The sequence below is a fragment of the Microcaecilia unicolor genome, chromosome 11 (assembly GCF_901765095.1).
Source record: "Microcaecilia unicolor chromosome 11, aMicUni1.1, whole genome shotgun sequence".
NCBI classification, from domain to species: domain Eukaryota; kingdom Metazoa; phylum Chordata; class Amphibia; order Gymnophiona; family Siphonopidae; genus Microcaecilia; species Microcaecilia unicolor.
Genome location: NC_044041.1, coordinates 109,408,800 through 109,436,273, shown reverse-complemented (window position 1 = coordinate 109,436,273; position 27,474 = coordinate 109,408,800). Strand labels below are relative to the sequence as shown.

Sequence of the window (27,474 nt, the reverse complement as noted above, 5' to 3'; positions counted from 1 at the left end):
CCCCCCGTCATCGCCCCCGCCTCCCACGTCATCGGCCCCGCCTCCACATCATCCGCCCCGCCTCCCCGTCATCGGCCCCGCCTCCCACGTCATCGGCCCCGCCTCCCACGTCACTAACCCACCCAAAACGTCATTAACCCCACCCAAAAACGTCACCAACCCCGCCCCCCCGCGGCCGAAAAAACCGCCCTGAAGGCCAAAAACAGCCCAAAAAACCGCAACCCGCCGCGGGCAAAAATTTCCCGCGGCGGGTCGCGGAAAACCGCCCACCTGGCAACACTGTGTGTGAAACGCTCATCCGATCGGCCGCTTTTATACTCCCCGCTTTGGAGAGACTTTCGTGATTGGTTAACAACCTGAAACCTCCCAATCCCAGATATTATCATAATAGACTGCCAAATAGGCCAATCCTAGGGCTGCCATGCGGTCTGATGACGTGTCACTAGCACAGAGCGAATAGCAAGGAGAGAGGCTCAGCTCTAGTAATTTGCATGGGGTGGCCTATAAAGCGCCATTCACAAGCTTTCGGGACAGTTTGCGAGTCAGTGACAGTGTCTATCTAGGAGCGATTGTTGTTGTTGAGCTTGTTACCATGCCTGAACCAGCCAAATCTGCTCCTGCGCCCAAGAAGGGCTCTAAAAAAGCTGTGAGCAAAACCCAGAAAAAGGACGGCAAAAAACGCAAGAGAAGCAGGAAGGAGAGGAGAGCTACGCTATCTACGTGTATAAAGTGCTGAAGCAGGTTCATCCCGACACCGGCATTTCGTCTAAAGCCATGAACATCATGAATTCCTTCGTGAATGACATCTTTGAGCGCATCGCTGGAGAAGCCTCTCGCCTCGCTCACTATAACAAACGCTCCACCATCACTTCCAGAGAAATCTAGACCGCAGTGCGTCTGCTGCTGCCCGGTGAGCTGGCCAAGCACCCCGTGTCCGAGGGCACCAAAGCAGTCACCAAGTATACCAGCTCAAAGTAAGGGCGGACTTGGCCTATAGCTGCACACACAAAACCCAAAGGCTCTTTTCAGAGCCACCCACTTACTCCACTTTAAGAGCTAAAATTGCCACTTTTTGCTGCGAGTCAGGTTGGCCCAAAATTTAGCACGACTTGTTTATGAAGTCTTTAGAATAATTTCGAATGAACTGCTTAAAAAAAAAAAAACTCTTAAGCAACACGATTTTGAGCCCATGAAAACCTATGCCCCCTCCATGTCGTTCAAAAATTCTTTAGCATAGAGTCGAAAGGAGGACTTGAAATCACAGCTCTTTTGCTGAAAGTATGGGTGGCTCTTAAAAGAGCCTTTTAAGTTGGTTGCGAGCAAGCAAAGGTCAGTTCCTTCAGCCTCCGAAGCCATACAGAGTACGGCCCTGGCGCTTTAAGGCATACACTACGTCCATAGCTGTTACAGTCTTTCTCTTGGCGTGCTCAGTGTAGGTGACGGCGTCTCGAATAACATTCTCTAAGAAAACCTTCAGCACCCCGCGAGTCTCTTCATAGATGAGACCGGAAATACGCTTGACTCCGCCTCGGCGAGCCAGGCGCCGGATAGCGGGCTTTGTTATTCCCTGGATGTTATCGCGTAGCACTTTCCTGTGCCGCTTGGCACCCCCTTTGCCCAAACCTTTTCCGCCTTTACCACGACCAGACATCTTCACTTTACAAAGCACTTCGCTGATCAAAGAACAAGCCTAGCAGCACCCACAGCAGCTATTGATATAGAAGGGAGACGGACCTTATGGAGAACTGAACACTGTGCTAATGGCGGGAGGCTGCAGAATCCTCCAGTCCTCCACAGTTCATGCCTCCTACTCTGTGCTCTTTCTCCAGTTTGCTTTACCAAGCACCATTTTATGTGAGAATAAAAGAAATAAACTGAACTGACCCTATGCGCTCTCTTATACACCGTACACATGAAATGTTGCTACATTTGAAACGCTGTAAAGGACATTTACATAGAATATAAGGACGAGTGAGGACCTAAAGTACCATTTAACCTGCCCAGCTCAGTCTTTCCTCATTCCACCCTAAAACTTCTTTTACTACTTGCTGTTGCTATCTCTACTTCAGGAAGCAGGCCTTTAATGGAAGAAGTAAGTAACTTGTTAGTCTCACTCACTCACAAACACACACAAGGAGTGATTAGGGCTGCACATACTGCAGGGGGACATGTTTATCCACTCCTCCATGTGCAGCTTTCTCAAATCACCTTACTTTCTAATTCTTCCTGCTTTCTTACCCATGTATATGTTACAATTTTGCCTTACCCTTCACTACCAGTTATAATGTTCTATTAGTATTGTGTTGACATTGCTAGTATACCATGCCACACTTTGTATTGTTTTCAAATATTTGTACTGCTGTAAATTGCTTATGTTTCATCTATTCTTACTGTACACTGCCTTGAGTTAACTCCTTCAACAAGGAGGTAAATAAATCCTAATAAATAAATATTGTTATCCTTTGTTTCTACCATTGCTGCTTTAAACTGATTTATTTTTCCAGTATTCTCAGTGTGGTATCAGCAGACCATGATCTGCTTTCAGGAAAAACATGGTACAAAATTTGATAATATCAATCAAATCAAATTTGCCTCACAAAGGATGCTCCAGGGAGCAGAGGAAAATGAGCAGTGATCTAAGCAAAGTTGAAAAGAGGCCACAATTTAAGATATAATGCCAAAAAGGGTAGGACAGTGCAACTGGAGGTGTGGCAATACAAGAGAGCTGATCTCTTAGGTCCTCTGGATTTTGCACACCACCAATTTTTATTGATCTATTTACCACCATTTTGAAGGAATTCACTCAAGGCGGTCGTTGTACAGCAAGAAAAAGTCCAACATAAGCAATAGATATTGAAGCATTCAAAATATTCAAACAACACTACAACGTATGCCTGTCTGATAGATAGGATTTGAACCAGGCAAGTACTTTTCCACTGATACCTGTTTCTGCCAGTCGTGCTAGCATAATATTGTGATCCATAGTGTCAGAATGAGAAATCACTTGATTCTTTCTTCCCCATCATTGGCATGGCTTGATACTACATAGAGATCAAGTTTTATTTCCTGGTACCGCTTTTATGAAACCAACTCCCTAAGCTTCTTTCTGAAGATTAATCGTTTATCACATCTATGCCTTTATCTAAAAACACTGCCTAGTGGTTAGTGTGGTGGACTTTGGTCCTGGGGAACTGAGGAAGTGAATTCGATTCCCGGCACAGGCAGCTCCTTGTGTCTCTGGGCAAGTCACTTAACCCTCCATTGCCCGCCGCATTCAGCCTGCCATGAGTGGGAAAGCACGGGGTACAAATGTAACAAAAATAAATAAAATATTTCATTTTTGGCTTATGTGAATTTGGAGCCAAGATCCTGATAGTAGTTACAGGTACCTAAAGGTTTTTTTTTAGCTCAACCCTTCCTGTTGTGACTGCGTCCTTTCCTTTCAGATATTGTAGTTCATTTCTTAACCCTTTTTTTTTTAAATTTAACTTTTGAACTACTTTGATCTACAATGCAATTATGGCAGAATATCTAGAATAAATGACCTAAGCTACTTGGCATGAGAGTGAAGCTCAAATATTCCACCACAGAGCAGACAAGAAAATTATGACCAGTGACAGCGGTCCATTGTGATTCTGCAGCCATGGCAAAGAAAACACTATTCTCCAGCCACTACCTTCGCAGCAATCCTTTTAACCGTCTGCCATCCATGGGGCACAGAGGCATGACATTTGGCTCTAAGCCACATTGGAGAAGGGAGAAAATATAGCAAGGGCCTTGTCCTGCTCTTACCCTCCTAAAGGTCTGGGAGGGTGAATGATGGTGTCGCAGACCACATCGAGGTCACTGCAGCAATGAGGAGGAAAGATGGAAAACGAATAGGTAGGGGAATCAACGGTGTTGAAGGGCTAATAAGGTGATTAGCTAATAATTACTCTGGTTAGAGCTTGTGGCTTGTCTCATCTGTTTGGAGTATCATTTTGCCCTAAAGTGGTCTCAACAACTTTGGAAATATATTTTCTGACCTGGGTCTATCTAACAATCCCTGGTGGTCTGGGGATATAGTTGGGGCAGGACTGACTCTGCTCTCATAATGGCTGCCATGACTGGGAAATTGCTCTGTGAAACCAGAAACTCTAAGATAGCCCTGGATGGGTGAGTGGGGGTTGGGCTATTGTCTGTATTGTTTTTTTGTACTGCATTTTTAAGTAATCTTGCACAATAGCAGCCTACCCTCCCAGCCCTCGCATTACTTATTGTATATGTTAATTTACACATGTCACAGTTTGGAGGGCAGGAATACCCGAGCCTGAGTGATTGGAGGAGCGCTAATTCATCAAGCTGCAGTTTGGCACAGATGTATTCGCTGCACCTGGATTGCACGCACCCCGCTGCGTGGCAGGAGCGTCCTGGGTACAACATATAGCGCAATTGTCAGTCTTGCTTACGGTGTCGGACTAATGGTAGCTTTTAAGATCTTACGGTTTGGGGTATCCTGTTTTGATTGTTTGGAACAAATACAGTCTTGTCTTGTAATAAAGTTGCAGCCAAGTTGTTCCACTTAATTACAAAGTGAATGTGTGGTCATTTATTAACTTGGGTTCAGTTTTCCAAGGCGCTGGGACAGGGTGTCACAGTTGCCTAAGTTAAGTGGTATAAGGACAAAAAAAAGAGGGTGTAGGGGGTATCTGCTGACCGGTGGATTACTAGGCACTGATCTGGATTTTTCAATGGAGAGACTACAGGTTCAACTTCTTTAATCACTGGTCTTTTTTTCTTGGTTTTACAGGGGAGTCTCTCAAAGAAAGGTATAACATGAGAAAAGGTAGGTGCTGTTTGTAGTTGACCTATGAACTCATGGGAAAAGGGTCTGCTGCCCTGCAGAAAGTCCCTTTGTGTGAATCTTTTGCTTGTAGGGCTGTCCCTGTCTGTTTTAGAGCTGAGCCCAGAAAATAGAGGTATCTGGGAAAGGATGCAGGCTGGTTTCTGTTGATCAGGAGGCTAGATTTGGGCATACTAGTCTATATTCATCAAAAACTAGGTGGGGTAATAAGTAGGGTGCATGCCAAGTATACTTGGTAAAAAAAAACAAACAGTTTTTGAGCACAACTTTTGCAGATTTTAATGGCAAATCCCCTCTTCTAACAGTTATAGACTATGATCGTTCTTGTCGAAATTCTGTTTTACTTTCCAGGCCCAGATGCGACACTCCAAGCTACATGACTAACTTGATCATCTTCCAGCAGGAAAGGGTCCACATCTTCTGGTACATATCTAAATCTTCATCTTCCCAATTGCAAAGGCCTCAAATACAAAACCTACTATGCATCCAACTTCTCCATTATAGGCAGCCAACTCTGGAACACACACCTCAACACATCCGAACAACCAATGAACACCTACCCTTCCGAAAGCTGTTGAAAACTTACCTCTTCAAACAAGCTTACCCAAATAACCCAACTTAATTCTCTAACCTAATCCACACTACCCATACTCCAATCCTCTCCCCCACATCTCTTCCCATTGTCCTACTCCTTATAACTGGACCTTCTCAGACTGTGATACTCTGACTGTAAGCTCCACTGAACCTGCTACCCAGTGGGAAAGAGCGGGGTATAAATACTATAAATAAATAAATCTTTTTTTCTTCCTAGACCCAAAATTAGAAAATCCCTTCTGTATCTCTGGGCTTAGAAACCTCCCTACTAATAAGCACGTTTACTATAGCACTAATATCAGCCTTAACAGCGAAATCCCAAGACGCTTGAGAATTCTTGGTCGAACGCGGGGCGCTTTAGGTTTCCTGTTGGTAACTAAGAAGAGTTTAGTTCTCCAATCACTGCACAGGGCGGGAATTTCAAACCTCGGATTCGGTTACGGTCTACTCATTCACTTACAAGATTTCAAAAGGGATAACTTAACCTAGGAGAGTGGAGAATACCAAACAGAAAAAGAAAAGCTAGGTTGGTAACACAGTTTTACCAAATTCACTAAGCACAAAAGTGAAACGAAAAGCTCGTTTCTGAGCCGCCTTCTCCGAGAGCTGCCAGGTTAGCTGTCCGGTAGAGAAAGAGAGCAATATGGGACGACAACCAATCCCGCAACAGGGCGGGCTTTTCATACCTTCTTTAACGGTTCTTTGAGCCTATCAGCACACAAGCAACAGTGTATAAAAGAGTAGAGCGGCGCTGTGTTTACTTTTATTGTACGTGTCTTTGAAAACAGGAAGGAAGAAGACTTTTGTCTGCGCGTCCAGGATGGCTCGTACGAAGCAGACTGCCCGTAAGTCTACTGGAGGAAAAGCTCCTCGCAAGCAGTTGGCGACTAAGGCCGCTCGCAAAAGCGCCCCGGCCACAGGCGGTGTGAAGAAGCCTCATCGCTATCGACCGGGCACTGTAGCGCTCAGGGAAATCCGTCGCTATCAAAAGTCTACCGAGCTGCTTATTCGTAAGCTGCCCTTCCAACGCTTGGTGCGAGAGATCGCGCAAGACTTTAAGACCGACTTGCGCTTCCAGAGCTCGGCTGTCATGGCCCTGCAAGAGGCTAGCGAGGCTTACCTGGTGGGGCTCTTCGAGGATACCAATCTGTGCGCCATCCACGCCAAGAGAGTCACCATCATGCCCAAAGATATCCAGTTGGCCCGCCGTATTCGTGGTGAGAGGGCTTAGAAAGCCATTATGCTCCAGCTACACAACCAAAAGGCTCTTTTAAGAGCCACCACATCCCTACACAAAAAGAGCTGACGAGTCATCCTGTCTTGTTACGACTTTGCTCCCGAAAATGCTAGGGTGATGGCGATAGTACTTGGAAGTCTTTCGTCCTCGCCCCTCAAACCGGTATTCATGCTTTAGGACACCCACGCTCCTGTGGCCTATTCCCGTCTGCTGAGCATTCCACTATTTTATCATTTCCCCACCGAGAAAAGGTGAAAGGAGCGTAGCTGTTCTATTGCAGAAGCACGCGCTTGTTGCTGTGGGAAACCCCCCCCAATAATGATAAACATAAGAAATGCCATGGATCATGCCTGCTTCTGCTGCATTAAAAACCAGCTCTATCCTCCATCCCCCTGTTCTATGGTCATGGTGTGCGGAAACTCTTTGCCAGCCTACATAAACGACATGTGCAGAAGCAGGCTTTTAATAAGAACTAAAGTCATCTTGCTCTTTCTTTGATCTGTGTGGTGCTGGCTCTGAAAAGAGCCTTTGGGTTTATATGAAAGCTTCACCTTTTCTTAGGGGTCCCTTTTGCGGCCTTTGTTGCTTTGGCAGCCTTTGCTGGGCTTTTCTTCACCTTCGCTTTCAAGGGTTTAGCTTTTTTAGCCGGGCTCTTAGCCACTTTCTTGGGTTTAACCGCTTTGGGCTTTTTGGGGCTCTTGGCTACTTTCTTGGTAGCGGCTGCTGACGGTTTCTTGGCTCTCTTCGGACTCTTTTTCACTCCCGCCGATGCCGCCTTTTTCGGCTTCTTCACGGCCGGTTTCTTGCTTTTGGGAGCGCTCTTCTTCGTGCCCTCAGGCTGCTTCTTGTTCAGTTTGAAGGAGCCCGAAGCTCCGCTGCCCTTGATCTGCAGGAGGCTGCCCTTGCTCACCAGGCTCTTGACGGCCAGCTTCAAGCGACTATTGTTCTTCTCCACGTCGTAGCCCAACGCCCCGAGAGCCTTCTTCAGGGCAGCCAGGGACATGCCGCTGCGCTCCTTTGAAGCTGACACGGCCTTCACGATCAGCTCGGAGACGCTGGGGCCTGATGACTTGCGCGCTCCTCCCGCCGGCTTCTTGGTCTTTTTCTTGGCCGCGCCTGGAGCCGGAGGAGATGCAGCGGCTGCTGCTGGAGCGGTTTCTGCCATACTCGCTTTTCTCGTAAACCTAAGAGAAAGGAAGGAATAGAAAAATAATAATAATACAAAACCCTCCTTTGCTCCTAACACTCGGCTACAAAGTTGCAGTAAGTTGGTGTGTGTGTATACGCGCCTCACTCTTCGTCGTTTTTATAGTAGCAGCCGTCCTCTGATTGGCTGCACGCTCAATGCCTTCTTGCTACAGACGCTTGGGCTTCGGCTCTTCGATCCTGTGTTTCTTTAGCACTCGAAATTATAGTTTTATAACAAAATGATCTTTCTTTACACAAGCATTCTCATTCGGATCAGTAAAGAAGAGATTAGAGTGTGGCGAAACATTAGTCTGTAGTCTAGATGGTGGGTTCTTTTAAATTTTATTAACGCACAAGTCATTCCTTCAATCGTCTTCAACTCCCAGAGCCATATATCAATCATTTTTAAGTGTGAAAATTAAACGATCTCTGAATGTGCATTCATATAAACTCTCTAGAGCAATTTTTAAAGTGCTGTACAACGATAGTGTTCCTCCTCAGCAACTTCTCTCCGAAAATTCTCATTTAAAACACTGATCTAACTGAAGAGAACTAGCACATACTATATTCTGCACTGTCCTGGTATTGAACCTATTAAAAGTTAACATTGAATTATTACAGCTCTGGGATGCATTTTTTAAATGAATTTTTAGAAAACAATGTACAGGTTAACAGTTGCTAAAGCAAAACATAAAAGATAAAGAGAAAATATCTCCAGAAATAATAATTTAAAAAAAACATGCTTTTAAACCACAAAAAAAGAAGGAAGAGTAACAAACTGATAAGGAGACCATAAGTGACTTAAATAACAGGACATGGCCTTAGAATGAATTAACCCCCCCCCCCCCATCTTACGACCATAATTTCTTGAGTACTAACTATATATCTCCAGTTGTGGTCTTCTCTAAGTCCAGAAAGCCTCTCAGCTGCTCTGGCAGAAAATATACATATTTTGCTTATTTTATCATACATTTACAAGGATATGACAGCAAAAAGGACATCCCCAGGGACAGCACTTCTCATCTTAAGGCCAGAAAAGCCTTTTCTACACTATTGTGTTTTAGTTACAGACTTTATTTTGTGGGGAAATGTTTGAAGTGTCTGGGGTGCATTTTTACTATCTCCTGTAATGCAGTATCTTTGTGATGATGGATCACATTGAAATGAGCTAAAAGCATTCTATTTATTTAATAAAACAAACAACACCCCTCCCCCCAAAAGAATGAGTGCCAGAACTCTTCCACAAAATAAATAAAAGACAAATCTATACCAAAATATGAAAACGACACTTATAAGATTAAAAATATAAAAAGTAAACATTTAGTATACATGAGAATTTTCCATATGTATACTACATACATGTTCTATAATTATTTGGTCTTATTAGATTTTTTTGTATTTGTTTTTTTACTCTTTTGGTGTTATATATAAGTCATTTCATATTTTGGTGATACTGTATGTCATGGTATAGATATGTTTTATTTATATATAGACTGCCGAGTTGCTTAGATGGAACAGGTTGTACAAGAGATTCCTTTGTATCATTTCTTCTGCTTTCTACAGTTCTTTGTGGCTAATGAAGCCTAACAAGCTATTTTTCCTAGCAGATGTATGTGGCTGTAATATAACTAATTACTCGTATATCAAAGATTAAGGTGGTCTTGACTAGTCCAAGATAACCAGGCTTTAATATGATATCGGCATAGTAGGTAGCTTAGCAAGTATATTCAAAGATAGCTTCAGATCCAGGTTTGCCCTTGAGTCAGTGTTGACTCCTGGTGACCACATGAGAAACTCCCCTCCTTGAGGTTATCTTGGCATGATGCAGGAGTGGTTTGCCATTGAACCGTCCATGCCTCCAGAGAAGGCAATGGCCAAAGGCAAAAAGAGCTACTGGGGGATTTTGTTTGTAATCCACTGAGAATGATGGATGAAGCAGAATAACATTTTTTAAATAAATAAATAAATGTTAACTTGACCTGCAGTTCCCAGTCTGCTGCTCCCCAAAGTGAACTAGCTGAGGGGGAAAAAAAATCAAGAGAACCTTAGACAGCATCAAGTACATCAAACTGAAGTACTGAAATAATCAAGACTCATTAGGGGTTGAACCTTTGTGCTCTTGAAGGTCCTGATAGGCAGCGAATAGGCCACTGCGGCATCCGAACATGTGCTGCTCTACATGAATACTCCTGCCAGCTAGCCAGTGACCGCATTCACTCTTCTTTCTGGTCGCAGTTTCTTAAGGGCCTGCAGCGAGGTCAGGTACTTTCTCAATAGCGACCAAGAGATTTTAGGAGTTTGATTGCTCATTGCAAACCTTGAAGTACAATTTTTGGTGTGGAACCCACCAGAATCCAGTTGTCCAAGGAAGAGAAATGATGAAGTCCTGACGATGAAGATATGCTATTACTGTCACTACACATTTACTGAATACGCGAGGAGCTGAGCTGAGACCAGATGGTAGCACTTTGTACTGATAATGAGTTCCATTCAGTGTGAACTGAAGTACTGTCTCCATGATGGATGGATGGATGGGTGGACATATGCTGACATTCGTCCTGAAGGTCCAGGGTTGTCAACCAGACGTTTTATTGAAGAAAAGCAATTGTGGTTGCTAGCACAGTCATATGGAAACATTCCTTGGTGAGAAATTTGTTGAGCCCACTGAGATCTAAAGTGGCTTGATATCTCTCCATCCTTTTTGGTATTTAAAATATCCTGATTAGAAACCAGAGCCTCTTTGCAGCGGTGGAAGTATCTCTACAGCTTGACCTGCTAAACAACCTGCTGACATCCAGTATTGTAAGAAATCTAAATGAGGAACAGGCATGGTCGATGCTGATGGGCTTCTCTGTGGAGAAATATGAAGAAACTTTAGTTTGTATTCATCCCTTAGGACCTTCAGAACCCAAGCATCTGCTTTAATAGTCTGACAAGCATTGTAAAAGTGAGTCAATCACCCTCTGACTGGATTGTGACAGAATATGTCAAAAAGTCAGTTTGTGTTTGCTGGTTGAGTATTCGTAGGTTTTTGAGATTTCCTATCTCTCAAACCCTTGGTAGAGTATGGTTGCCATTGCCTATTTTCCTTGCTTTGGTAATTATACCTATTGAGGATAGGACTTCTTATTGTGACATCTTGCCTTGGAAGTATAGTAAGACAGACACCAATGAGGACTTAGAGGTTTTTGCCCTGTCCTCCTCCAACGTATCTAATGCGGTACATTCTTCTTTGATGCCCTCAAACAGTGCAGCAACCTTATTACCAAAAAATCTGTCGCCTAGGCGTGGAACATCTGCCACTTTCTCAAAGATGTCTTCATTGAGCGCTGATACCCATAACCAGGCATTTCTCTGAGCAGCTAGAGTTATAGCCGACCCACAAACAGCTGTGTCATAACTATCATAGGCTGCTCTGATCATATGTTCTCATCTAGTTTCTCTAAGACTGAGTGCAGGATGTCAATCTTTTTCCTAGTTAAGCTATGTTCCAATTTAAAAAGGGCATCCATCACTGTATAAATGTATCGTATAAGGCGGAAGTTGTGAATAGCTATCCTGGTTTGCAAAACAGCATTTTGGAAAGCTTTTCGTTGAAAAATGTCCACAGCTTTAAGATCCTTGGTTGGTGGATGTGAAGTACTTTCTTTACAAGTTCTGTGTTTTCACACAGCGGATTTATCCACTACTGAAGGGCAAGGCAGCTGCTGCTGTCCATGGCCCAGAATTTCCTGAACCCGATATTTGTAAACTAAATTTTGCTTCATTGGAAGTATCGAATATGGGGTTGCTCAAATCTGTATCTGTTGATCTTAAAGTACTGTATCAATAGGAAACAGGACAGCTTCCTTGATGAGTTTTAAGATATTTCAGAACTGAATGCTTGGTTGCATTGGCTGAATCAGAATGCGATGGCAATGGTAATTCAAAAGCTTGAGTCAGATTAAGTAAAAATTTTAGGTAGGAAGAATCCTCCTGAGGAGAATGTTCTTTCTGCTGTTCAGAAGAAGATTCCCAAGGAGGTTGTGTGCAAGACTTTTTTTTCGATCATATTTGTGAGACTGGAGATGCACAACGGGTATGATGTGTAGGAGCATGTTTGGATGGAACTTCCAGCTCCCGAGAAGAATGAGTGTACTCTTCCTCGAATGAGGACTGGTAGTATTAGATGTTGGTAAAACTTGCTGAGGTCAATGAGTCAATTGTTCCTCAGCAGTTGTTTAGTTAGAGTGTTGAGCAGGAAATCTATGCTTTTTGATGTAAAAAATGTGTCAGTAGTTGCAATACTCCCAATGAAAGTGGATCTGTTGCTGTACTGTGCAGTAGTTGCAATACTCCCGATCAAAGGAGCCAACTTTTCAAAATTATTGGGGGTGCTAGGCCCAATGGAAATAACCCCTCCATGGACACATACAAGGAATTTTCTCAATATTGGGGGTGCTCAAGCACCCATAGAGTCGGATCCAATGCTCCCGATGAAAGTGGATCTATTGCTGTACTGTGCTGTGCTGTCTCCTTTGATCCTGATGACCTGCCTTGACATGATCAATGGTGTCTGTGGTGTGGGGAACTTCTGCTGAGTCTAAGTCGGCATTCTGAAGGGGCTCGACTTTGATGCTGACAGCGAGAAGGTAAAGGACTAAGAAAGGGAGAACTATGTGAAGTAGTTGAAAATGCCGACGTTTGACCCGACGTCGGGAAACCTTTCTTTTCTGAAAATGGGTTGGGTTAGTGCCTGATGAAGAGCAAAAAGACAAACTTACCTCACTCCTGCCCAGTGCCGACAATCACTACTTCTGTTTTCTTACTGTGGTTGATGTCAGCACTGGGGTGTAATTCAGGTGAATAACAGATGATCTATGTCAGGGGTGTAGCCAGACTTCAGCCGGAGGGGGGGGGGGTCCAGAACCCGAGGTGAAGGGGCACATTCTAGCCCCCCCGCCATTGCCGACACCCCCCGCTGCCACCAACACCAACTTTGACCCCCCCCCCCCCCCCGCTGACGACCCTCTCGATTCCCCCACCCCCCGCTTTCGCCTACCTTTGCTGGCGGGGGACCACAACCCCCACCAGCCGAAGTCTTCTTCTTTCGTTTGGTTTCTGAGTCTGACGTCCTGCACTTCAGACTCACAGAAACAGAATGAAGTCCTACAAGGCTTCGTTCTGTTTCTGTGAGACTGACATCCTGCACGTTGCACATGCAGGACGTCAGACTCAGAAACCAAACGAAGGAAGAAGACTTCAGCTGGCGGGGTCCTCTGCCAGCAAAGGTAGCGGGCCGCGATGGCGGGAGGGGGATGAGAGGGTCGTCAGTAGGGGGGGTCCAAGGCCAAATCTATGGGAGCCCAGGCCCCCGTAGCCCCATAGTAGCTACGCCCCTGCTGTATGTACAGCAGATGTGGAGTCCTGCACTGCTAACGTAGGCAGACATCACACATGTCAGGGCTCGCACAGTGCACACTCTTCCTTGACAGCACCACACAGGAGTTTTGCATAGATCAAAGGAGAAAAAAAAAACAAATTTATTGGTTAGAAGCAATAAACCTTTTGTTCTATTGTGGGCCACAGGTTATTAAGCATAAACATCGATACTTCTGGGGAGAACCCAAGCCCTGTCTCTTTAAGTTTAGAATGAAACAAACTTTAATGCTCCTAACTCAATCGATTTTAATTACATCTTTTTACAGTCTGGACAGTTGTCGAAAGAATGTTGCCTCTCTACTAAGCAACGAACATATTGTGAATGCGGGTGTAATCGAAATCTTGCGATTACAGTCCACACTGTCTTTAAAGACTGGTTTTGACACCAGGAAAATTAAAGAAGCAAAATTAAATTCCGTAATGAGTGAGAAGTACTAAAAGAAATGTGAAATGAGATCTATTAGAGAAAAACAGCTTGTGCGGTGACCTAAGGGCGTAACGGGTCTAGTCAGCAACACGGACAAATAAAAACTGAGGCGGGATGAGTGAGAGTGCGCAATATTTACAGTAGCTGTCAGTGGTGTAAGGGACATTCCTGTGGTCTCCATTAGGGTTGGGCAGCTCTATCTGGAGGTTTCTTAGCGGATTTGATGGCGGGGTGTGGGGCTCCGCACGAGTTGCACACGTGCTTGTATCTGCAGTTCGGCTGGGCACATGCTGCTCGGTTGAATCGCCAACATGCCCCGTCTTGATTCCCCAAGGTTCTCCCCCCGATTTTTGGGCCCCCTGACCGAAAGGGTCTCCCATGGGTGCCGACTGCGGGCCCTCTGTTTGACATGTTGTGCAACCACAGATCTACATTCATCCACCCCCACCCTAAGGCGGAGCTCTCGTCCATCCTGTCCCTGTACTCTTCGTCATATTTTAACCATCTATTTCTCTCATGATCTTTGTATGCCTGCACTATGTTGTGGGCGTATGCTAGCATAGGGCTGAACTGGGTGGGATCGGCACGTCCTGCTACATCTATTACTCTGAGGGAGGCCCATAGCCAGTTTACCATTGATTTCTGTGTGCCTTTGTCCCGTGTGTTTGTATTATCTTTTGAGTCTTTCTTCGTTTTCTTGTCTCTCTTTTTCCCTTCCAGCACTTGAAATATGTCAAAGTATTTCCTATTCTTTATCTTTTTCCTAGTGGATTTGGGTACTAGTCTCCATATGTGTGGCAGTGCTACCATTGGAGGGGGCCAGTCCTCCTTGTTACCTGTTGCGGCTCCTTCGGCGCCCTTTGTTTCATTGTCTTCGTCCGATGATGAGGTGGAGGATGAAGACGATGAATCTGAGCTGCTCTCACTGTCCGAGCTGCTGTGCCTGCATTTCTTCTTTCCTTTCCTTTTTCCCTTTTTTGCCTGGAGGGGGCCCTGCCTCTTTGTCTGTCGTGTTAAACCCCCCCGCTGCTTCCCTCTCTCTCAGTGTGTGCGACCTGATTTCCCCCACTCACAGTGCTACTCTCTTCGGACCTGCCCGTTCCCACCCCCAAATTTGTATTGCCTGCGTTCTCCAGTGGTGGAGCACTGGTTGTATTAGCAGGCTCCAGCCTGGGGGTATTAGTTGTAGAGCACTAGCAACTGTGGTTGCCCGGGGCCGTTGCAGGGCTCAGGGGATTTGCCGCATTTGGCATTGGCCATGTATGGCTGGGTGGGGGGCCGAATCCAGGCCATGCCCCAAAGTAGGAAGTAGGGTATCCCCAGCCATACGGCCATGCTGGCGTGGCTTGCTGTTGTCCCACCGTTGGCCCTGTACTGTCCGTCGCCTGTGGTGCGGCGCCTTGTGCTGCTGCATATGGTGGAGTCCATCCCATGCCATTTGGCGGGTACGACCATACGCCTGCACATCCAGGTCTCTGTTGGGACTGGCGGGTCTCCACAATGTTGGCTGTGGCTTTCTTCTTGTTTCTTTTCTTCATCGCTGGCGTGGCTGCAGCTGCAGGGGAGGGTTGTCCTGTTGCTTTTTTGCCTGCTTGCTTTCTTGCCATTCGCTTTTTTCCTGCTGTATCGCTCATGTCATTCTCTTGCGCCACTGTCTCTTCCTCCTTCTCCTGCGGCGAGCTGGGCGCCTCTTCCGCTCCACTGTCTCGGGTGGGACACTCGTTTGCGACATCCGATTCCCCTGCCGCTTCCATCCTGCGCGAGGGAGTGGAGGGTGGTGTGTAGATCGGCAAGGATCTGTGGACTTAAGAGATAATCAGTTAGGGTCTCATGTGCCTTACAGCATTTGTCGAATCTTGCTTGATTGCGATCTCTTTATGTCAGTACATCATATGATAACTCTCTTATATGTATTGCTCCCTTTGCTTATGTAGTATTGTAATGATTATTTACATACCTATCCAGCCTAATATTGCCTTTAAGTATAAACAGTTCAGATACAATATAATGGTAATTATATTACATTGCTGTAATTGCCAAATTGCATTTAAAATACCCTACTGCCCTTATTACTTCATTGTAACTTGCCACATTGCATATTGAAAGTACCATACTGCCCTCTATTGTACTGCTGCATCTAGATAGTGAAAGCAAGGTGTTATTATCAGGCATATTGTAATTTGAGCCTCGTAGTTTGCAGACAAAGGGAGTCTCGCTGCCTGAAAGTGAAACTAAACAATTCTCGCGCCCTAAAGCCGAATGACGTGGGAGAGCTCGTCTAAAAGCGCTTATCCTTAAATGTACCGCTTCAACTCGAGTCGGATGCGCCCGTGCACGGGGTTGCCATTAAAAACGGCCGTGTGATCTTGCTGAGTCTGGCTAGGAGCAACTTCTGTTCCCCACTGTGACCCTACCCCGGAGCGACTCGCACGTGGACTCGACCAGCCTAATGGCAGCATGCTTGCGCTTGCCCTGCAACGGCAGAAAATTTTTTTGTTCCGTCGCAACCCTCCGTGGCCTAATCCACCCCCGATCGGCGCCATGGGCTATTTCTTCACGCGCACTGGATGGCTAAAGGCGCTCATCCCTCGCGCTTTCACGCTCCCTCCTTAAGATTTTCTTTTAATTTTTTTACTTACTTACTCGCCTCTTTGCTGATCCGGGAATGCGAGAGCAGCACACAGCTGGCCAAGGCAACCGGAAAAGGTCGACCTGGCTCTCAGCATGAGCTTTTAAGCCCCTCCGAGGCTCCTCCTGTTGCCCAGCGGGGGAGCCTCTGGCGATGGGGGCTTGTCCCTTCCCTCGCCTCGCTGCCCCCCCCTGCTGGGCTTGGTGCGCGTGCCCGTCGGGGCACGCCGCCACGTTATTTTTGGCTCGGTGAACCCTACGGGGCACTGCGCTTGCATTTCTCCTCCAGCTTTCCTGCTTTAAGAAGGCTGGGTCAGGCTGAGCAACCTCACCCTGACATCAAGTCATCTGTGTGGCTAGATGATCACACTGCCCATGGAAAGCTTTCCCCTGTGGCCTAGTGGCTGGGTAATGAATATTTGACCAGTGCTGTCACCTAAGCTACTGGTCCTGTCTCCTGTGTAGTTTATTGGCTGGCTAAGGATTTTCTGACCAATGGGCTGCAAGGGGAAGTGGGAGCATTAGCTGAGGAGGCTAGAGATTGACACTGGGATGAGGAACCACAGTAAACTGCGTGAAAAAAAAATAATGGCCTGTTTACTGCAGGCCTGGATCAAGACTGTTTATTGCCCCGAATGGTAAAAAAGCTTTGATCCCGTAATTAAAAAAGAAAATCAAATCAAAGCTGTATTTACACTCATGCCTGCCTCCCTCCCTACCACAGTAGCTGCACCTTATGCTGTCAGAGATCACAGGCCTGCTCAATGAACTTTCAGGCCCCAGTCTTGCAACTCTTCCCCTCCCCCCCCCCCCCCCCCCCCCCCACTCTGATCTGTATAATTTGACACTTATCCTCACAAAAACATCCTGTAAAAATACAGGTTAAAGGATGTACTGATGATGGACCTTTCAGTTTATGTGTCTGTCAGGACCTATTGTTTTGCTTTGACTGCAGCTGCTTTTTACTACTACTTATCATCATTTCTATAGAGCTGCTAGATATACTCAGCTGTACACTTGAACATGAAGAGACAGTTCCTGCTCGACAGAGCTTACAATCTAATTAGGACAGACAGGACAAATAAGAGATAAGGGAATTAATTACTAAGGTGGGGATGATAAAATAAGGGTCCTGAACAAGTGAGCGTTAGGAGTTAAATGCAGCATCAAAGGGGTGGGGAGTGTAGGGAGAGATGAGAGTGGAGAGGTACTGAGGAACTGCAGTGAATGCACTTATAAGTCAATAAGAGGAATTTGAACTGTTTGCGAAACGGATAGGGAGCTGTTTTTGCCTCCCCTAAGAAGCTGCTGCCCTAGGTGATTGCCTTTGCAAAAGCTGTTGTGGCCTTATATAGAGCTATAGAAGTAATAAGTAGTAGTATATCAAATTTTCTGTCATCACTGGATGTCTGAAAACTGTTGGCATAGCTGAGTTTCAACTCGGTGTGTTCAAAAATCATTGAGCTTTTCTTTGGCTATTATGTCATTTCTTTTCCCCCTATTCGTTTAGCTATCTTCACCATGCCTTAAAGCTAAGTGCTCAATAGTAGTTGGGGCTATTTACCATAGAATAGCTCTAAGGAGGAAATACCTAACCTAGGGGAAACACAATAGAAGAATTCAGCTTTTTAAAAAAGATGAAGCTCCTGCAGCAAACTTGCTCTGGCTCTTTACAAGATAAGAGTGGGTGGCTCTGAAAAGAGCCTTTGAAACGGGCTCATTTTCAAAGCACTTAGCCTCCCAAAGTTCCATAGAAACTTATGGAACTTAGCCTCCCAAAGTGCTTTGAAAATATGCCTCATTTGGGTTCCTAGTTTTCTTCCTGCCAGCGGGACAGCTTTATTTGCTCTTGGCCACCTTGTGGCTCTCGGTTTTCTTAGGCAGTAGCACCGCCTGAATGTTAGGCAGAACGCCACCCTGGGCAATGGTGACTCTCCCCAGCAGTTTGTTCAGCTCTTCGTCGTTACGGATGGCCAGCTGTAAGTGCCTGGGGATGATGCGGGTCTTCTTGTTATCTCGCGCGGCATTGCCCGCTAGCTCCAGGATCTCGGCGGTCAGATATTCTAGCACTGCAGCCAGATAAACTGGGGCGCCGGCACCCACCCGCTCAGCGTAATTCCCCTTGCGCAATAACCTGTGCACACGTCCCACAGGGAACTGCAACCCCGCCCGGGATGAGCGAGTCTTAGGTTTAGCCCGCGCTTTGCCTCCTTGCTTACCACGTCCAGACATTTCGAAAACAGTTTATATACTAACAGACAACGCCTGTGTGAAGCGCCATGATGCGATCGGCCGCTTTTATACTCCCCAACTGCTTTGGAGAGACTTTCGTGATTGCAACCTCCCAATCCCAGATATTATCATAATAGACTGCCAAATAGGCCAATCCGAGGGCTGCCATGCAGTCTGATGACGTGTCACTAGCACAGAGCGAATAGCAAGGAGAGAGGCTCAGCTCTAGTAATTTGCATGGGGTGGCCTATAAAGAGCCATTCGAAAGCTTTCAGGACAGTTTGCGACTGCGAGTTAGTGACAGTGTCTATCTAGGAGCGATTGTTGTTGAGTTTGTTACTATGCCTGAACCAGCCAAATCTGCTCCCGCGCCCAAGAAGGGCTCTAAGAAAGCCGTGAGCAAGACCCAGAAAAAGGACGGCAAAAAACGCAAGAGAAGCAGGAAGGAGAGCTACGCTATCTACGTGTATAAAGTGCTGAAGCAGGTTCATCCCGACACCGGCATTTCGTCCAAAGCCATGAACATCATGAATTCCTTCGTGAATGATATCTTTGAGCGCATCGCTGGAGAAGCTTCTCGCCTCGCTCACTATAACAAGCGCTCTACCATCACTTCCAGGGAAATCCAGACCGCAGTGCGTCTGCTGCTGCCCGGTGAGCTGGCCAAGCACGCCGTGTCCGAGGGCACCAAAGCTGTCACCAAGTACACCAGCTCCAAGTAAGGGCGGACTTAGCCTACAGCTGCACACACACAGAAAACCCAAAGGCTCTTTTCAGAGCCACCCACTTACTCCACTTTAAGAGCTAAAATTGTCACTTTTTGCTGTATAAGTCAGGTTGGCCCCAAATTAGCACGACTTCAACCATCTTCTCTAAGAAGAGCAATTGTTTATGAAGTCTTTTTCGAATGAACAGCTAAAAAAAATTCTATTAACCAACAAGATTTTGAACCCATGAAAACCTATGCCCCCCTGTTTTCCATGTCGTTCAAAAATTCTTTAGCATAGAGTCGAAAGGAAAACTTGAAATCAAAGCTCTTTTGCTGAAAGTATGGGTGGTTCTTAAAAGAGCCTTTTAAATTGGTTGCGAGCAAGCAACGGTCAGTTCCTTCAGCCTCCGAAGCCATACAGAGTACGGCCCTGGCGCTTTAAGGCATACACTACGTCCATAGCTGTTACAGTCTTTCTCTTGGCGTGCTCAGTGTAGGTGACGGCGTCTCGAATAACATTCTCTAAGAAAACCTTCAGCACCCCGCGAGTCTCTTCATAGATGAGACCGGAGATACGCTTGACTCCGCCTAGGCGAGCCAGGCGCCGGATAGTGGGCTTTGTTATTCCCTGGATGTTATCGCGTAGCACTTTCCTGTGCCGCTTGGCGCCCCCTCTGCCCAAAACGTTTCCGCCTTTACCACGACCAGACATCTTACCTTACAAAGCACTTCGCTGATGAAAGAACAAACAACCTAGAAGGGAGACGGACCTTATAGAGAACTGAACTCTGTGCTAATGGCGGTAGGCTTCCGAATCCTCCCCTCCTTCACATTTCATGCCTCCTACTCTGTGCTCTTTCTCCAGTTTGCTTTACCAAGTACCATTTTATGTGAGAAGAAAAGAAATAAACTGAACTGACCCTTTTGCGCTCTCTTATACACCGTACACATGAAATGTTGCTACATTCGAAACGCTGTAAAGGACATTTACATAGAATATAAGGACGAGTGAGGACCTAAAATACAAATTAACCTGCCCAGCTCAGTCTCCCCTCATTTCACCCGAAAACTTCTTTTACTACTTTCTGTTGCTATCTCTACTTCAGGAAGCAGGCCTTTAATGGAAGAAGTAAGTAACTTGTTAGTCTCACTCACTCACAAACACACACACACAAGGAGTGATTAGGGCTGCACATACTGCAGGGGGACATGTTTATCCACTCCTCCATGTGCAGCTTTCTCAAATCACCTTACTTTCTAATTCTTCCTGCTTTCTTACCCATGTATATGTTACAATTTTGCCTTACCCTTCACTACCAGTTATAATGTTCTATTAGTATTGTGTTGACATTGCTAGTATACCATGCCACACTTTGTATTGTTTTCAAATATTTGTACTGCTGTAAATTGCTTATGTTTGATTTATTCTTACTGTACACTGCCTTGAGTGAACTCCTTCAACAAGGAGGTAAATAAATCCTAATAAATAAATAAATATTGTTATCCTTTGTTTGTTTCTACCATTGCTGCTTTAAACTCTTTGTAAGCTCTTTGAGCAGGGACTGTCTTTCTTCTGTGTTTGTACAGCGCTGCGTACACTTTGTAGCGCTCTAGAAATGTTAAATAGTAGTAGTAGTAGTAAACTGATTTATTTTTCCAGTATTCTCAGTGTGGTATCAGCAGACCATGATCTGCTTTCAGGAAAAACATGGTACAAAATTTGATAATACCAATCAAATCAAATTTGCCTCACAAAGGATGCTCCAGGGAGCAGAGGAAAATGAGCAGTGATCTAAGCAAAGTTGAAAAGAGGCCACAATTTAAGATATAATGCCAAAAAGGGTAGGACAGTGCAACTGGAGGTGTGGCAATCCAAGAGAGCTGATCTCTTAGGTCCTCTGGATTTTGCACACCACCAATTTTTATTGATCTATTTACCACCATTTTGAAGGAATTCACTCAAGGCGGTCGTTGTACAGCAAGAAAAAGTCCAACATAAGCAATAGATATTGAAGCATTCAAAATATTCAAACAACACTACAAAGTATGCCTGTCTGATAGATAGGATTTGAACCAGGCAAGTACTTTTCCACTGATACCTGTTTCTGCCAGTCGTGCTAGCATAATATTGTGATCCACAGTGTCAAAATGAGAAATCACTTGATTCTTTCTTCCCCATCATTGGCATGGCTTGATACTACATAGAGATCAAGTTTTATTTCCTGGTACCGCTTTTATGGAACCAACTCCCTAAGCCTCTTTCTGTAGATTAATCGTTTATCACATCTATGCCTTTATTTAAAAACACACCTATTTCTTTTTGGCTTATGTGAATTTGGAGCCAAGATCCTGATAGTAGTTACAGGTACCTAATGGAAAACGAATAGGTGGGGGAATCAACGGTGTTGAAGGGCTAATAAGGTGATTAGCTAATAATTACTCTGGTTAGAGCTCGTGTCTTGTCTCATCTGTTTGGAGTATCATTTTGCCCTAAAGTGGTCTCATCAACTTTGGAAATATATTTTCTGACCTGGGTCTATCTAACAATCCCTGGTGGTCTGGGGATATAGTTGGGGCAAGACTGAATCTGCTCTCATAATGGCTGCCATGACTGGGGAATCGCTCTGTGAAACCAGAAACTCTAAGGTAGCCCTGGATGGGTGAGTGGGGGTTGGGCTATTGTCTGTACTTAAAAATGCAGTACAAAAAAACAATAATCTTGTACAATAGCAGCCTACCCTCCCAGCCCTCACATTACTTATTGTATATGTTAATTTACGCATGTCACAGTTTGGAGGGCAGGAATATCCAAGCCTGAGTGATTGGAGGAGCGCTAATTCATCAAGTTGCAGTTTGGCGCAGATGGATTCGCTGCAGCTGGATTGCACGCACCCCGCTGCGTGGCAGGAGCGTCCTGGGTACAACATATAGCGCAATTGTCAGTCTTACTTAAGGTGTTGGACTAATGGTAACTTTTAAGATCTTACGGTTTGGCTCGGGTATCCTGTTTTGATTGTTTGGAACAAATACAGTTGTGTCTTGTAATAAAGTTGCAGCCAAGTTGTTCCACTTAATTACAAAGTGAATGTGTGGTCATTTAACTTGGGTTCAGTTTTCCAAGGCGCTGGGACAGGGTGTCATAGTTGCCTAAGTTAAGTGGTTTAAGGACAAAAAAAAAAAAAAGAGGGTGTAGGGGGTATCTGCTGACCGGTGGATTACTAGGCATGATCTGGATTTTTCAATGGAGAGACTACAGGTTCAACTTCTTTAATCACTGGTCTTTTTTTCTTGGTTTTACAGGGGAGTCTCTCAAAAAAAGGTATAACATGAGAAATGTTAGGCAAGCTGTTTGTAGCTGACCTATGAACTCATGGGAAAAGGGTCTGCTGTCCTGCAGAAAGTCCCTTTGTTCGTGAATCTTTTGCTTGTAGGGCTGTCCCTGTCTGTTTTAGAGCTGAGCCCAGAAAATAGAGGTATCTGGGAAAGGATGCAGGCTGGTTTCTGTTGGTCAGGAGGCTAGATTTGGGCATATTAGTCTATATTCATCAAAAACTAGGTGGGGTAATAAGTAGGGTGCATGCCAAGTATACTTGGTAAAAAAAAAAACAGTTTTTGAGCACAACTTTTGCAGATTTTAATGGCAAATCCCCTCTTCTAACAGTTATAGACTATGATCGTTCTTGTTGAAATTCTGTTTTACTTTCCAGGCCCAGATGCGACACTCCAAGCTACATGACTAACTTGATCGATCTTCCAGCAGGGAAAGGGTCCACATCTTCTCGTACATATCTAAATCTTCATCTTCCCAATTGCAAAGGCCTCAAATACAAAACCTACTATGCATCCAACTTCTCCATTATAGGCAGCCAACTCTGGAACACACACCTCAACACATCCGAACAACCAATGAACACCTACCCTTCCGAAAGCTGTTGAAAACTTACCTCTTCAAACAAGCTTACCCAAATAACCCAACTTAATTCTCTAACCTAATCCACACTACCCATACTCCAATCCTCTCCCCCACATCTCTTCCCATTGTCCTACTCCTTATAACTGGACCTTCTCAGACTGTGATACTCTGTACCATACTTTGTGTTACCTCTGTGACTGTGAGCTCCACTGAACCTGTTGCTACCCAGTGGGAAAGAGAGGGGTATAAATACTATAAATAAATAAATCTTTTTTCTTCCTAGACCCAAAATTAGAAAATCCCTTCTGTATCTCTGGGCTTAGAAACCTCCAACTAATAAGCATGTTTACTATAGCACTAATATCAGCCTTAACAGCGAAATCCCAAGACGCATGAGAATTCTTGGTCGAACGCGGCGCGTTTAGGTTTGCTATTGTTGTTAACTAGGAAGAGTTTCGTTCTCCAATCACTGCACAGGGCAGGAATTTCAAACCTCGGATTCGGTTACGGTCTACTCATTCACTTACAAGATTTCAAAAGGGATAACAACTTACAAGAGTGGAGAATACCAAACAGAAAAAGAAAAGCTAGGTTGGTAACACAGTTTTACCAAATTCACTAAGCACAAAAGTGAAACGAAAAGCTCGTTTCTGAGCCGCCTTCTCCGAGAGCTGCCAGGCTAGCTGTCCGGTAGAGAAAGAGAGCAATATGGGACGACAACCAATCCCGCAACAGGGCGGGCTTTTCATACCTTCTCTAACGGTTCTCTGAGCCTATCAGCACACAAGCAACAGTCTATAAAAGAGAAGAGCAGGGCGTTCTAGTTCTTTTATTATAGTAGCGTGTCTTAGAAAGCAGAAAGGAAGAAGGTCTAGGATGGCACGTACTAAGCAGACTGCTCGTAAGTCTACTGGAGGAAAAGCTCCTCGCAAGCAGTTGGCGACTAAGGCCGCTCGCAAAAGCGCCCCGGCCACAGGCGGTGTGAAGAAGCCTCATCGCTATCGACCGGGTACTGTAGCGCTCAGGGAAATCCGTCGCTATCAAAAGTCTACCGAGCTGCTTATTCGTAAGCTGCCCTTCCAACGCCTGGTGCGAGAGATAGCGCAAGACTTCAAAACTGACTTGCGTTTCCAGAGCTCGGCTGTCATGGCCCTGCAGGAGGCTAGCGAGGCTTACCTGGTGGGGCTGTTCGAGGATACCAATCTGTGCGCTATCCACGCCAAGAGGGTCACCATCATGCCCAAAGATATCCAGCTGGCCCGTCGTATTCGTGGTGAGAGGGCTTAAAAAGCGTTCTACTCCAGCTACACACAAGCAAAAGGCTCTTTTAAGAGCCACCACATCCCTACACAAAAAGAGCTAACGAGTCATCCTGTCTTGTTAGGACTTTGCTCCCGAAAATGCCAGGCTGCTGGCGACAGTACCTTGCAGTCTTTCATCCCCGGCCCTTTAACCGGTATTCATGCTTTAAGGACACCCACGCTCCTGTGGCCTTTTCTCGTCTGCTGAGCATTCCACTATTTTATCATTTCCCCACCGAGGAAAGGTCAAAGGAGCGTAGCTGTTCTATTGCAGAAGCACCCGCTTGTTGCTATGCGAACAAAAATGATAAACTAAAAAATGCCACGGATCACGCCTGCTTCTGCATTAAAAACCAGCTCTATCCTCCATCCGCCTGTTCTACGGTCATGGTGTGCGGAAGAACTAAAGTCATCTTGCTCTTTCTTTGATCTGTGTGGTGGTGGCTCTGAAAAGAGCCTTTGGGTTTATATGAGAATGAACAAAGGTTGAAAGCTTTACTTTTTCTTAGGGGCCCCCTTTGCGGCCTTTTTGGCTTTGGCAGCCTTTGCTGGGCTTTTCTTCACCTTCGCTTTCAAGGGTTTAGCTTTTTTAGCCGGGCTCTTAGCCACTTTCTTGGGTTTAACCGCTTTGGGCTTTTGGGGGCTCTTGGCTACTTTCTTGGTAGCGGCTGCTGACGGTTTCTTGGCTCTCTTCGGACTCTTTTTCACTCCCGCCGATGCCGCCTTTTTCGGCTTCTTCACGGCCGGTTTCTTGCTTTTGGGAGCGCTCTTCTTCGTGCCCTCCGGCTGCTTCTTGTTCAGTTTGAAGGAGCCTGAAGCTCCGCTGCCCTTGATCTGCAGGAGGCTGCCCTTGTTCACCAGGCTCTTGACGGCCAGCTTCAAGCGACTATTGTTCTTCTCCACGTCGTAGCCCGACGCCGCCAGAGCCTTCTTCAGGGCAGCCAGGGACATGCCGCTGCGCTCCTTTGAAGCTGACACGGCTTTCACGATCAGCTCGGAGACGCTGGGGCCTGATGACTTGCGCGCTCCTCCCGCCGGCTTCTTGGCCGCGCCTGGAGCCGGAGGAGATGCAGCGGCTGCTGCTGGAGCGGTTTCTGCCATACTCGCTTTTCTCGTAAACCTAGAGAAGGAAGGAAGGAATAGAAAAATAATAATAATACAAAAACCTCCTTTGCTCCTAACACTCGGCTACGCAGTTGCAGTGAGTGTGTAACGGTTACGCCACCACTCTTCGTCTTTTTTATAGTAGCAGCCGTCCTCTGATTGGCTGCACGCTCAATGCCTTCTTGCTACAGACGCTTGGGCTTCGGCTCTTCGATCCTGTGTTTCTTTAGCACTCGAAATTATAGTTTTATAACAAAATGATCTTCCTTTACACAAGCATTCTCATTCGGATCAGTAAAGAAGAGATTAGAGTGTGGCGAAACATTAGTCTGTAGTCTAGATGGTGGGTTCTTTTAAATTTTATTAACGCACAATTCATTCCTTCAATCGTCTTCAATTCCCAGAGCCATATATCAATCATTTTTAAGTGTGAAAATTAAACGATCTCTGAATGTGCATTCATATAAACTCTATTGAGCAATTTTCAAAATGCTGTACAGCGATAGTGTTCCTCCTCAGCAACTTCTCTCCGAAAATTCTCATTTAAAACACTGATCTAACTGAAGAGAACTAGCACATACTATATTCTGCACTATCCTGGTATTGAACCTATTAAAAGTTAACATTGAATTATTACAGCTCTGGGATGCATTTTAAAATGAATTTGTAGAAAACAATGTACAGGTTAACAGTTGCTAAAGCAAAACATAAAAGATAAAGAGAAAATATCTCCAGAAATAATAATTAAAAAAACCCATGCTTTTAAACCACAAAAAAAGAAGGAAGAGTAACAAACTGATAAGGAGACCATAAGTGACTTAAATAACAGGGCATGGCCTTAGAATGAATTAACACCCCCCCCCCCCCCCCTATCTTATGACCATTATTTCTTGAGTACTAACTATATATCTCCAGTTGTGGTCTTCTTTAAGTCCAGAAAACTTCTCAGCTGCTCTGGCAGAAAATATTTTTTGCTCCCATTTATTTTATCATACATTTACAAAGATATGACAGCAAAAAGGACATCCCCAAGGACAGCACTTCTCATCTTAAGGCCAGAAAAGCCTTTCTACACTATTGTGTTATAATTACATCTGGAAGTATCCAAACATTTCCCCACAAAATAAAGTATGCCTTGTAGCGCTATAGAAATGCTAAATAGTAGTAGTAGTAGTGAAGGGGTGGAACGCCGGATACTACTCGAATACTATGAATACTACTGACCACCAGAACAACCTCATGTTTTGTGCCTACTGATGGACTTATACTTATGGACTCTAACTCTGCTTTTGGTCTTTTTAGCCATACTTTACTGATGCTCTGGACCTTTTGTGCCTTACATATAATAAGCCTAGACTAAGACTAGAACCTGTGCAGTTTAGACTTTTACTAGTAGTATGTATTTGTTAACCAGCAGCTAGATAACAAATTGTAGTAGTCAGCAATTTAGGGCAGCTGGCTCTGCCAGCACAGTCTCGTGATCCCTGCATAGAGGCTGTATTGTGTAAATGTGCTGGAACTTGTGCTACTTATCAGTATATTGCCTTATATGGTATATGCAATGCCAAATAACTGTGAATAGACTAGAGACCAGTGTTGGAAATAGAGGGGTGTGAGCAAAGCCAAAGATAAGTTTCGTTTCCTGGGTTCTGTGTAAGATCCTCTGTCTGTAACTGCGCATGACTACTGATAAGAGTGTATAAGAACGAGTGTCAGGTGACGCTCAGGGAGCAGTATCCTGAGATTACTTAGTACTGTTCAATTGCTAGCAATAAAGCTGTCATGCCTTTGGAACCAAATTGGCCTTTCGTCTCCTGATTTCCGAGCCTGTTTCAGTAGTAGTAGTTTAGGAACAAGATTTAAGTGTCTGGGGTGCA

At 45.2% G+C, this 27,474-nt stretch overlaps 7 protein-coding genes across 7 annotated transcripts in view; 2 read left to right on the top strand and 5 right to left on the bottom strand.

Annotated features, from left to right (window-relative positions):
* Positions 1-1,339: 1,339 nt before the first annotated feature.
* LOC115479696 (histone H4) lies at positions 1,340-1,651 on the bottom strand. The gene has a single exon (XM_030217802.1). It carries the CDS (start codon positions 1,649-1,651, stop codon positions 1,340-1,342), a length of 312 nt encoding a protein of 103 aa, XP_030073662.1.
* Positions 1,652-7,221: 5,570 nt separating this feature from the next.
* Positions 7,222-7,881, bottom strand: LOC115479695 (histone H1-like). The gene has a single exon (XM_030217801.1). It carries the CDS (start codon positions 7,837-7,839, stop codon positions 7,222-7,224), a length of 618 nt encoding a protein of 205 aa, XP_030073661.1. The 5' UTR covers positions 7,840-7,881.
* Positions 7,882-18,177: 10,296 nt separating this feature from the next.
* Positions 18,178-18,570, bottom strand: LOC115480784 (histone H2A type 1-E-like). Its single transcript, XM_030219684.1, has one exon. It carries the CDS (start codon positions 18,568-18,570, stop codon positions 18,178-18,180), a length of 393 nt encoding a protein of 130 aa, XP_030075544.1.
* A 296-nt stretch (positions 18,571-18,866) lies between these two features.
* LOC115479986 (histone H2B type 2-E) lies at positions 18,867-19,330 on the top strand. Its single transcript, XM_030218354.1, has one exon. It carries the CDS (start codon positions 18,912-18,914, stop codon positions 19,290-19,292), a length of 381 nt encoding a protein of 126 aa, XP_030074214.1. The 5' UTR covers positions 18,867-18,911; the 3' UTR covers positions 19,293-19,330.
* Positions 19,331-19,679: 349 nt separating this feature from the next.
* LOC115480968 (histone H4-like) lies at positions 19,680-19,991 on the bottom strand. The gene has a single exon (XM_030219953.1). It carries the CDS (start codon positions 19,989-19,991, stop codon positions 19,680-19,682), a length of 312 nt encoding a protein of 103 aa, XP_030075813.1.
* A 4,053-nt stretch (positions 19,992-24,044) lies between these two features.
* Positions 24,045-27,474, top strand: part of LOC115480967 — a 30,139-nt gene continuing 26,709 nt past the window's right edge. Inside the window, exon 1 of the mRNA XM_030219952.1 lies at positions 24,045-24,473. Within this exon, the coding sequence (XP_030075812.1) occupies positions 24,069-24,473 (405 nt within the window). The 5' untranslated portion in view covers positions 24,045-24,068. The remainder of the gene's footprint in view (positions 24,474-27,474) is intronic.
* On the bottom strand, positions 24,989-25,594 carry LOC115480735 (histone H1-like). Its single transcript, XM_030219606.1, has one exon. The coding sequence runs from the start codon at positions 25,592-25,594 to the stop codon at positions 24,989-24,991; it is 606 nt and encodes a 201-aa protein (XP_030075466.1).